This window comes from Jatropha curcas, chromosome 3, assembly GCF_041381405.1.
Source record: "Jatropha curcas cultivar XTBG-Jc1 chromosome 3, XTBG_Jcur_1.0, whole genome shotgun sequence".
In the NCBI taxonomy this organism is placed as follows: domain Eukaryota; kingdom Viridiplantae; phylum Streptophyta; class Magnoliopsida; order Malpighiales; family Euphorbiaceae; genus Jatropha; species Jatropha curcas.
Window position 1 is genome coordinate 22,065,798 of NC_143153.1, and position 12,836 is coordinate 22,078,633.

Here is a 12,836-nt window from a genome sequence, read left to right on the forward strand (position 1 = left end):
GCTATTCACCTGTTCTTTTAGAACATTTGCTTTCTAATGGAGAGTGTCCACGGTCATGAGAAATCAAGACACAAGCGTGTTAAAGAGATAGCTTTCCTATTTTCTTTTTCCTGTTCCGTAGTAAATAATTAGCATTTCTTGACAATATTTTCATTTTTTAGGTGTTGGATTTACGAATATCTGAGAGTGGAGAGCATGCACTTGTAAGTTATTTTGTGTGTTCATATTCTGGAGAGCATGCACTTTTAAGTTATTTTATGTGTTCGAAACTCATATTCTGGTTTCAGAGTTGAATAGTTAGATATGGTTTTGACAGGTCGCTTGGGTTGGGATTCCAACTGCACCAGCTTGGCTTCCAACAGATATGCTTATCAAGGTATTGCTGTTAAAAGCCTTATCCTTTGTTATATTGTCTAAAACATTTTTTCCAATTAATTACTTTTAATTGGTTGCAGTCAGAGAAGCTGAATTACCAGAGATTATAAGCTTCAAGTTCACAGAGTCTCAAAGTTGCTTGATTTAGCATTAGCATTAACTGCTTAGATATGTACAATGTTATCTGCTTAATCGTTCTATGAGTTTTCTCTGTATATGTTCCTTTAGATAAACTTTTCACTGTGCTCAAAGGAAAACTCCTTGATGCTTAGTGAGATAACAACTGGAAGGAAAGAAGCGAAAATGGATAGAGACAGAAAGGAAACAATCTCAAGGAAACTAAAATGTCCCATTTTAATGGATATGTGTGTCGAAATATATCCTGTGGTGATGAAGATATAATCAACGGAAAACATAGATTAAAATACTATTTGGTTAACAAAAAAACAGAGAGTAAATATTATACAGTGGATGTAGAATTGTATTATATGCATATCAAATGAGGCAAATGTAAATAGATAATAATATATACAAATTGAATTGCAGAAAACAGAACCTCTTGCGACAGTATAACAATTGTTCTATTCTGAAATCTCACTTCAAGTTAACATCTTGAGAACATTTAGAGTAGCTTAGCAGCTTTTGTACAAGCGGGTCATCAGGCTTGTTCATAACTAAATTTATTACCAACTCTGTGGTGGTGGCATCTGCAGAAAAACCCTTGCCAACCATTTCATCAATAAATTGTGTTGCTATGGATGAATCGTTGTGCCGGAGATATCCTTGGATAATCACGTTATAAGAGCAACTATCTGGTAAGCAACCATCCCCTTCCATTCTTCTGAACAGCTTGAATGCTTCATCTAGTAATCCTTCTTTACAAAGTCCATTGATCATTGTATTGTATGTGTAAACATCAGGCCGCAACCCTTCTATGGAAAGTCTAGAAACCAGTTCCTTCGCATCTTTAACTTTTCCAGCTTTGAACATACCATCAATTAGGATATTATAGACAATAATATCAGGCTTCAATGAGTTTTTCTGCATTTCATGAAATAGGGACAACGCCACATCTAGACACTGATGCTTACAGAAGCCATCTATCAAAATATTGTAGGTTACCGCATCTGGAGAATGGCCACTAGCACACAGGTCCTTCAAAAACTTATATGCAGCTTGAGGGCTCTTTGCTTTACACAAGCCATGTATAAGAGAATTATAAGTGACATGGTTAAGAATCAATCCTTTGTGAGGCATTTCATCAAGAAGCCTCATTGCCTCATCTATCCTTTTTCTCCTACAGTAACAGTCAATCATGATATTGTAGGTAACAACATCAGGTGTACAACCCTTGCTTAGCATCATGTCAAAAATTTTCCTAGCTTGATCCATTTTGTTGAGTAGACAATATCCATTCATCAAAGAGTTGTAAGTCACAACATTAGGCTTTATTCCTCTTTGAATCGTGCATTTGACTATACCATGAGCCTTTGCAACCCTTCCTTCCTTACAAAGCCCATCGACCAATATATTCAAGGTAATTAAATTTGGTGCGATGTTCGCTTCCAACATTTCATCGAGCTGCATAGAAGCTTCTTCCCATCTGCCTGAATTGCACAGACCATATATTAAAGAGCTATAAGTCACAACATCAGGCTTCATTCCTCTCTGAATCATCCATTTGACTATACCATGAGCCTTTGCAACCCTTCCTTCCTTACAAAGTCCATCAACCAATATGTTGAAGGTAATTAAATCTGGTGCGATGTTCGCTTCCAACATTTCATTGAGCTGCACAGAAGCTTCTTCCCATCGGCCTGAATTGCACAGACCATAGATTAAAGAGCTGTAAGTCACAACATCAGGCTTTATTCCTCTTTGAATCATCAATTTGACAATACCACAAGCCTTTGAAACCCTTCCACACTTACAAAGACCATCAACCAATATATTGAATGTAATTAGATCTGGCCTGATGTTGGCTTTCAACATTTTGTTAAGTAGCAAAAAAGCTTCCTTCAATCGGCTTGACATACACAGACCATTGATTAAAGAGCTGTAAGTCACAATGCAAGGAGAAATGCCTTCACTCTTGATTTTCAAGAAGAGCTCTAATGCCTCAGTAACCAATCTATCCTTACAAAGGCTGTCAATGATAGCATTATATGACACCACATCAGGCTCACAATCTTCCTCGACCATTCTTTTCAGAATACCAAAGGCCACATTGGTTTTCGCAATTTTACACAGACCATTCACAATCACGTTATAGGTATAGACATCAGGTTGATAGCCTTTTGCAACCATCTCATCAAATAATTCCACAGCTTCATCAAATGCATCCTCACTACAAAGCCCGTTAATCAAGGTATTAAGCGTTATAATGGTAGGCTGAAAACCAAGTTTGAAGATTTTCCCCAAAAGAGAGAACCCAAAATCCACGCGGTCCAGATGGCAAAAGCAATTAGTCAAAATATTTATAGAATGTAGATTGAGAGAAATTCCAGACAATTCCATCTGTTTGTAAAGAGAAATGACAGTCGCATAATGTTTCAATCGAACAAGTGCAGATAATAATTTATTAAATTCCATAACAGGCGGTGAGGGATTACTATGAAGCATCGACTGGAAAGAAGCCAAAGCATCATCAATGTTATCGAATGAATAAGATTTGCTTTTACCTCCCGCTTGTGTATTGGTAGAAGTACTATAAGAAACGGAATCAAAAATACCCATTAGCCGATGAAGCCGAAAATTAGTAAGGCATCTGCTGGTAGTTGAGAGCATCTTGGATAATATTATGAAAATAAAGCGAAAGACCCAATCTTGTATAGAGTTTTTGGGAGAAATTTGATAATGGCGAGAAGGGATTTGGTCTGATTTAATGTGCCCCGTTGACGTCTAGCGGAAGAGAGAAGATAAGCAACGGGCTTTTGTGGAGGTCTGATATGAGCTTGAGAATTAGAGAGCAGAAAATAGCGCCAACATTAAATTCAAATTCTTTATTAGTGGAGTATTAACTTACCGAACTGAAGAAATTATAAATTTCTTTTTTTTTTCTTTTCCTTTCTTTTTTGAATTTTAATGATTTTAATGTTTTTCTGTTAAAAGTGACATAAGTTGAAAACAACTGATAGACGCGAGAATTTGTAATATTTGAAAATATATTGCAATAGTTGAATGATGGAATCATATAAAAAAGTACAACAACAAATTCTATTTATATTATATATAGATGTGAAAATAGGAGAGAAAAATAATGAGATTTTCGATATTGCTCTTAATGAAATTTTGAATTTACTAAATATTTTATTATATTTTTTTATACTGAGAAATTTGAAAATTTTTATATTTTATTTTTTAAAATATTTGATTATATTTTCATTATAATTTAAAATATTTATTTCAATGAGAAATAAAAAATATGTATTTTTTTATTAATTTTTTTATATTTGTATGATTTGATTGGACATATTTTTTAAAAATAAATTTTCAAATAAAATATACACAGTATTTTATTGAGGAGAGAGAGAAGAAAAAAAGTATATTATTTTTATTAATATTTAAAAATACATTATTAAAAACAGATGGAAGGAAGTGAATTTAAAAGATATTAAAAGTGAAATACGTTAAAAATTATAATGTACATTTATTAAAAAAGTTCAGCAGACATTTTTTATAGGTTAAAAGGTTCATTCAGTTGAGGAAAATCGCTTATATAGAGTGGTAATTATAAACTTCAAAATAAGAATCATTTTATACTCAAAAAGATATTGAAATAATCGTGATAACCAAAAAAAATAAAAGTTTACGTTCATTCACTTTCTTTCTTTCTTTTCATTTTCATATTAAAGCCAAGATAATATTCAAATAAAATTATTTTATTAAAGACGATTTTAAATCTTAAATTTGTAATAAAATCGATAAGAAAACATAGTTTATTCAAAAGATGGATTATCTTTTTTAGGCGGAGGGAGTAATAAATTTCTTTTACTGCTAGGTAAAAGAAAAGAAAGGAGAATGTGATCTAATTAATAATAGAAATCATTTTTGCTACGATGACAGTATTACTTATCGAATACATCAAATAAAGGAGTATATGCATATACATATAAATTCTTGAAACTCCAAAAAGTAATCCAAATAGAAATATATAGTTCTATTTTTTTAAAAATTTCCTAAATACTATTTTCTTTTAAGTTAAACAGATTTAAGATATAAAAGAAAAAAATATGAAGAAAATTAAAATAGTCTAATCATCAATAGCCATTTATTTATTGCAAGGGACATATAAATCTCTTACAAAATTAAAATGATAGTAGTTACAAATTATTCAGTAACGAAAAAGAAAATAAAAAAATTATTATTAAGAATAAAACTTTTTCAAAACTCTTCTCTCGGTTTTGATTTTTCGATACGGGTTGAAGCGTTTGGTTTCAGTGGAGGTCTTTGGCTTCTTTGGTCTGATAGGGGTTTTACAACTGTTGTCATTCATACTCATGCTCAATTCATGGTTTGTAGAGTTGCACCTGGGCCTAGTACGCCATGGAATATAGTTTTTGTTTATGGCAGTCTCTCGTTAAACAAGTACTCTTGCAATTAACAAGGAGAATCTAGCAAAGAACATGCAATCACGGAAGTACCCGTCAATCCCTAAATCCCCAAGTACTCTTGAAAAGAGAAAGAAAGGAAGTTAGAACAAGAAAACAGAAACTTACCTTCAAGTACTCTTGAAAACAAATCTGGGATTCTTGATGCAATTAATCTTGTAGAACTCACAAGCTCAATTACTAATGAATGGAAAATGGTTGCTTTCATTCAAAGAAGAAAACTCATATATATTATTGTTGTTGTGTGTCTCTTGTTTACAATGGAAGCACCTATTTATACTAGTAAATGGAAGACAAGGAACTAGAATCAAGCCTAAAATCAAGCCTACAATCAAGGCTAAAATCAAGGTTAAAGTGAAGCCTATAATCATGCCTTAAATCAAGGCTCAAATCAAGCCTAGAATCATGCCTTAAATCAAGGCTACAATCAAGGCTAAAGTCAAGCCTACAATCATGCATTAAATCAAGGCTAAAAATATTCTAACCATTATGGACCATATGGGCTCAATTAAATATAAAGCCCAAGCTAATTAATTAAAACAAGCCCAACTTAAATATTTAGCTAATCTTGGGCTGCCCCAACTTTGGAATATAAGCCCAACAAGCCTTATTAAATCCACTCTAAATAACTTAAACAAAATAGGATAAATGGGCCACAGGCCCTACATGCTCCATACTTAAGCTTACAATGAAAGAGCATCCTTCTAAATTTGCTTAAGTATAAAACATGTATAATGCATCAATGGGCAGCCTCTTTACACGCTTCAAACACCATAATAAACTTTGGTGCTTCTTCAAGTTCAATCTCACATCTTGCATAGCTATGATCTTGAAGCTCCAATGTGATTTGTTCTTGAACAAATGCATTCAAGGCTGCTTGTAACTTGGTTGCACGAGCTCTCATGATTGGCCCGGCAGGTAGCGCTAGAGGATCCTTCACCTTGCTTCCTTGATCCGTATCACTATGGCTCTTAAAAAATTTCTTTAGCAGGATTTAATCTTGAGTCAGATTGATAATTTTGAGGAATGGCTTCTTCTTGGTGATTTCAATGCAATTACTTCTGGTCAGGAGCAATATGGGTATTCGTCTAACTTGCAGGCTAGCTGTCGTGACTTGTGTGACTAGATTTTTGGGTAGGCTTTGCTCGATTTGGGCTTTTCTTGTGTTCTGTTCAAATGGACACGTGGTAACTCTGTTTCTATTTCTAAGAGTGCTTGTCTTGATAGAGCACTGTGCTCGATTCTTTGGCGGACTAGATTCCCTAATGCCACAGTTATTCATCCTTCACATCTTCATTGGGATCATATCCCTTTGGTGCTATTCTTGACATGGAATCAACCTTCTCATCCTTCTCCTTCTCGATTCCAAGCCACTTTGACCACCCATAGCTCTTTTCCAAGCCAGGAGCTTGCTGTAAAAATTCTCGATTGGATCTGAACCTTGCTTCAGGCTATTGGCTTTCACAGTCAGATCGAAGATCTGTAGACCATCCTGACCACTACTATACATTGCCTCTATTCCCTTCCACAGATCTCTTGCGGTTGGGTAATCAAGATACTGGTTCACCAAGTCAGATTCTATATTCTCTATGATCGATGTGATTACATTGGAATCTGACTGTGCCCATTTGGGATATTCTGGATCAGTGATTAGTGGTGGAGGGGCTGTAATGTGTCTGAGCCTACCTCTCCCACTAATTGCCAAATACATCAGTCTGGACCATTTGGTATAATTTTGGTTGTTTAGTTTTTCTGAGATACTCACTGTTTGGCTTGTTGTATTTTCTATGGTAAGTTTGGTGTTGTTGATTTATTGAAACAGTTCCAGTATTGGCTTGAGCCCGCCGTTGATATCTTGGAAGATTACAAAACTTGCAATCTCTGAATTCCAAGTCAAGGCCCCAATATATCATACAATTATTACAACAATAATTAATCTTTTCAACGGGTAGTCCCAATCCCCGAACTAATTTTTTATCCGGTAAAAGTTATCAACTATTGAATGGCCTTCAGGCAACATTTCTTTTGCTAACTGCACAAAATCATCGTAACACCTTTCTAAAAAATGGTGCTCCGCTTTCGTGTTTAGTAATCGTGCCACAACAGATAGAACTAAATGATTCTTGCATCCAGGCCATAGTTCACTGTTAGCTGCACTTAGCATGTCAAACAATTATTATGCTGCTACGTGTGGCGATTCCTCCATATTATCCCAATGACATTCTACTCTACTCGCATCGATTACCATATCATTGCATTGATTACCATACTGAAATTGATAAGGCTGACCTTCTAAACTTATCGGAATAGAGTGGCCTGACCCACTGAAAACTCGAGATTCACCATGATGTATCCATTCGTAATAATTTTCCACGAACCCATTTTTGCATAAATGAAGTTTAATTGTATCGATGTCTAAGACGGCTCTATTTCGACACTTCTTGTGATTACATGGACACCTCAACTTATTACCATTCATACAACTGCGATTACCAACTGCAAACTGTATAAACGCCTCCAATCCTTGTAAGAACTCTTGTCTTAATATCCCATTGACCTCGTACCTCCAGTACAATCAATCTCAATTATTTCGCATTTTTTCTACCTAATTAACATTGTGTTTATAAATGGCAAATTATATGTAATTGCATTAGTCTAAACCATCCTTAAAACATGCCAAATGTAATGTTCAATTTACACTTCTAACTTACTAAGGTTATTTCTATAACAAGGGTACCTATATATAAATGTAAACTCACTAAGTTCATTTATTCAATACTAAGGTTATATTAAATTTTTTGGAAAAAAATTCTACAGCACTTCGGCACAACACAATCAAATCTCAAATACAAAGACACTTCAATAAACACTTCTATATCATACCAACATTCTCCAAAGGCAAAATGGCCACTACTAGGCCTCCAACCCAAACACATCATTCATTTAAAAAAAATATTTAAGAATAATAACAATAATAATAACAAATAAAATGCATTATTTCATAATTGCAAAAAAGAGTAATTTTATTTACATGTATCATAACAATTGGCTTCTATTATTGCTATTCTGTATCATGTATCATGTGGCAATGTCATTTTTTCTTCTTTTTGAATTGTTTTTAATTATCTATCAATGGCAATTTGTTGTCGTTATTGTTTGTGGCAACTTTAATATAATTCTAATTTTAAAAATAGTTATTCTATAATGAATATTTTGTTAATTAAGTTAAATATTTTATAAATAATGTAAAAAATATAATTTGATTCTAAAGACATAAAACCAAATTGTTGGTACATAAATATTTTTATATTTCATATGAATGATTAATGATTCGAGAGTAGTTATTACATTTAAATTGTTATAACTTATACTTGGACTAGTTTTTTTTTTTTTTAATATGTGTTATACATATTTTTACTCGTTATTCTACTTGTAATGTTTTTATTAATTTTTTACTTATAACATACTTAAAATATAATGATATTTTAAATTGACGAAATAATTTAAATTAGGTTTAAAATTAATGATTTAAACTAAAAAAATTAACTATCATTTACTCTTTTAATTTTTTTTAATTATTCCTGAATTTTTATAAGTAGGGGATATAATATAATTACCAATTTGTGTTCCTATTAGTTAAACCAATTAACAACATGTATAAATATAATTTATACTTATCAAGTTAATAATTTAATATTTATATATCTTTAATATTATTTTCTAATTTTTATTTTTTTTTCTATTTAATTCATTGCTAAAATTATTAATCTTTTTATGTTCTTGTATATAATAATAATAACAATAACAATAATAATAAATCGCAAAAAAAAAAAGCAAAAATGAAAAAAAAAAACGCAAAACATACCTGAGAGCGTTTTGCGAAGTGACCAAAGTGCGCGAACTTCGGGTAGAAGTGACCAGGGCGGCGTCAGGCAGCCTGGAGCAGCACAGCGAGACACTGGGACGGCGCTGCGAACGGAGGAGAAGAGAGGAGGAAGAGAAGAAAGAAAGAAGAAGAAAGAAGAAGGAGGGCGTCTGGCGTTTAAAGCCCTAAAATTTATCGGTCGCAAATTTCATTAAAATCGATCTCAATTTTTAACTTTGTGACGTCGTTTTACTTGGCACCAAAATTGCAATATTGCGACCGATGTAGGTCGGTCGCAAATATCGGTCGCAAAAGCGCATTTTTTATTTATTTATTTATTTTTTTTTGGTGAAAAGGAGCCCATAAAAGCAATACAAACACAATTTTTCAATTCAAATAAAATAAAACATCATGCAAATTACAAAAGCACAAAAATTAATGTTATAGATCAAACATTCACATCCACCAAAGACAAAATCATTCCAAACTAATCCCTCCTAGCCTTAAAATATAAATAAATGCAAAAAGAAAAAAAAAAAACTCCGATTAATTATCCAGTAAAATTTATACTTTCTCTTCATCCAAACCAGAAAAAGACAAGGAAAGGAGATGGACTATAAGAAAAAAAAAAAAAAAAGAAAAGACATTTCAGTTGATCAAATCAAAAAAAATTTAAACTGCAATTTCTACTGAACCTGAAAGAAATAAAAACAATTAGAAACCACTTTACTTTTAAAATCAATAATCATGTAATTCTATCTTTTTCTGCATTTCATATTTTCACTAATTTATCATAGATGTTGTACCATAAGTTCAAAAAATGAAAAAGGAATCAAAACATAAATGTATAAGAATATTATATCATATAAACATAGATCCAAATATGAGAAAATCAGATTAGATAATAAAAACAAACTATCATAAACAAAAACATTAATTTTTTAGTACTATTTAAAGTAGATTATTTATTTTAAGCATTGGAGAGAATTTAACTAAATTAAATACAGACATGCAATTGTTTTGACATTAGATATTATGAACAAGGATTATTATACAATCTGTAATATGACAATAATTACAATAATATCGTAGTCCATTAAGAAAAGTATAATAATATTAAAACCTATTAAGGGCAGTTTAACTTATTACAGGCAGTCCAAATAAGAGCTTCACCTTGGACTACCAAACACAACAATATAATTCGACATGATTACATTAATATTGAGCATGTAAATTATTAAAAGAGAAATATCCATCTTTATTCTTCTAGCAACAAAGTATTTAAGAGGAAAACAACAATAAAAACTGATCTAGATCACAACCTCGCTGATGCTTTGTTCATCCAGTAGCTTCAACGATCTACAATAGAAGCTTATCTATTCAATTTTTGTCAAAGAAATGGAGTTGTTAGCCAGACAGACCCAAACAACAAAATATACTAAAGTTTAAAGAACATGATCATTAAATAAATGCACATTCTTGCTTATTTTGTTCTCTCCATTTTGAAATACAATAGAGTTTAGAAGTTAAGTTATGACTCAATTGTTTTTTCAAAAATGTTAAAACCCACTATTCTATGAAGCAGTAGAATGCTTTAAACTGAAACAAAACAGGCCAGAAATATATATATATATCGATTGACCCACGTTTCAAGTTTCTGATTCTAATACCCACTTTGCTAAGTAAACAAAAAAAACATGGTGCTCACTTCAACTTCTCCTACCCATACGCGTCTTCTTGCATAATAAGAATATTATCACCTGCACCTGCCAAACTGCCAAGCCAAGAGAGAGAAAAAAAAAAAACAAAGCCGGGTAAGAAATTTAAATGGCAATAATAAGAACAACATGCAAGAAGTGGTTGAAAATTGTTCGTGGAAAATTCCTTAAATCATCTTCTAATCATCTGCAAATCATATGAACTTATCAAAGCAGAAAACAAATCAAATTATGTTTCCCAGCAACCAAACAGTAAAAGCCATGAAAATTCAAACACAACTCTTGGAAGAAACAGAACACAATAGAAATTTAAACAAAACGAGTAAAGGAATGCAATTTATTTATTGTAGTTTTTATCAAAAGAATGCAATAAAAGTAAAACATCCTCGTAGTAGATTGATTCTCATTTCAATTGAATGATGAAATCTTTAAAGAGTAGATGAAATAAACAAAAACAATCCTCAATTTTAATACTTTTTACCATTTTATCCAATTCTTTTATACTTTATTTTTTTCATACCATTTCCAGCCTACATAAGATTATAGAAATTCAACTGTTAAAACTTTCTTTTTGACTTTAACACGATTCGAGATCGAGAAGTCAATTGACACTTGCCGGCACATAGATAAGCTCACATATTTCAGTCATATTAAAGCTCATTGAGTCATACGCAAATCAGCCAAATGCATAAACGTACTCCTATACTTTACGAAAAAATCTTGTGGATCCTGAATTTTACGAGTGACCTGTATGTCCCTGAAGTTACGAATTTTGCTAATATTGCATTCCTATCTATACTAATAACAATATTTTTTGGTATTTTTAGTATTTATGTGCAAGATATTCACTTAATATGTAGTTAGTATAATCTTTGGAATAATAATTTTTATATTTTTCAACTATCTAATAAGTGTTTGAGTATTCAATAGAATAATTTTTGTAAATTGAAGTATTTAGTTAATACAATTTTTAAAATTGAAGTGTTCAATAGGTCAAAGTAAAAGTTGAGGTGCCAATGATTTTTTTACGTAAAGTACATAGATAAAATCTATACTACAAATAAATCTGAGAATATGGAGAATAATGGGATTACCTCTAATAACTTTAGTAAAAATTTAGAAATTCTAGAATATCCTTATCATTGGATAATTGATAACTGTTTGAATTTTTAATAATCGATAAATTAGAGTTTCTTTAATACTTTTTATTAATTGGTTAAAAAAGTATATTATTATATTTTTTTAATATATTATTCTAATTAAATTTTCAATCATTGATATTTTATGATATTAATTGTTTCAAAAAATCAATTATCATTTTTAATTTTAAAATAAATTTTAAAATGAAAAAAATATAAAATATCTATAAAAATAATATAATATAATATAATATAATATATATCAACTTTTTAAAGTTTTGAATAACAATACAGATGCTATAGGTATCTAAAAATGAAATCTAATAAATATTTTAGGATTTATTAGTTTTTTAACTTAGGATTTATTAGTTCATTTAATAAATATTTTAAAATTTCATCTAATAAATTTTAATAAATATTTATTAGTTCATCTAATCTATTCTATCTTATTTATTTATTTTAACTTATTCAAAAAATATGTATTTAATTTATGTATTTTAAAATTATAAATAAATAATTATGTATTACACTTACTTAATATAAGTATATGTGTGTTTATTATTATGTTATTCCTCTTTTAATCGTGTAAAAATGAATGGAACGCTAAAATCCAATTCATCAATAGTTGATTGTTTCTATTCAAATGCTTTTATGTTTTTTTTTTTTAAGAAATCGACGCTAATTAAGTCTAACCTTATCATTTTTAAAAAAATAAAGTCTAATCTTATAATTAATAATATTTTTTCATTTTATCATCTATAATGATTTTAGTAAATATACTTGGCTTCTAATATTGTCCTATCATATTAAAACTAATTTAAAAAACATTATTCGCTTATAATATGAATATTATTTAAATAGAGATAAATTTTAATTTAAAGTTGTTACGCAAAAAATCATGTCTTAACATTAGCTGTGTATATCAACATGTCTTTTCATTTCGCAAGATGGATATTAAAAATTAAATAATAAGAATATATATATATATAGAAATTGGGCTACTTTCCCCATTGGGGTAGGGTGGATAATATTTGAAAAAAAATCAAAAATCATATCACATTTTCCACTTAATTTGAATCGATTTAGAATTAACTTTATTATAGTTTATAATAGAAAACATTTTTTTTTC

At 30.5% G+C, this 12,836-nt stretch overlaps 1 protein-coding gene across 3 annotated transcripts; it reads right to left on the reverse strand.

The window, feature by feature from the left end:
• Positions 1–824: 824 nt before the first annotated feature.
• LOC105629600 (uncharacterized) lies at positions 825–5,216 on the reverse strand. Of its 3 annotated transcripts, none has more exons than XM_089719593.1 (2): positions 5,094–5,207; positions 825–2,722 (listed from the first exon to the last, which is right to left on the reverse strand). In XM_089719593.1, exon 2 carries the CDS (start codon positions 2,680–2,682, stop codon positions 970–972), a length of 1,713 nt encoding a protein of 570 aa, XP_089575719.1. In that variant the 5' UTR covers positions 2,683–2,722; positions 5,094–5,207; the 3' UTR covers positions 825–969. The 3 variants fall into 3 exon arrangements, 2 of the variants coding, with proteins under 2 accessions (XP_089575719.1, XP_089575718.1); XR_016320159.1 differs by lacking the exon at positions 825–2,722 and adding an exon at positions 4,624–4,988 and having other exon boundaries at positions 5,094–5,216; XM_089719592.1 differs by lacking the exon at positions 5,094–5,207 and having other exon boundaries at positions 825–3,494.
• Positions 5,217–12,836: the final 7,620 nt, after the last annotated feature.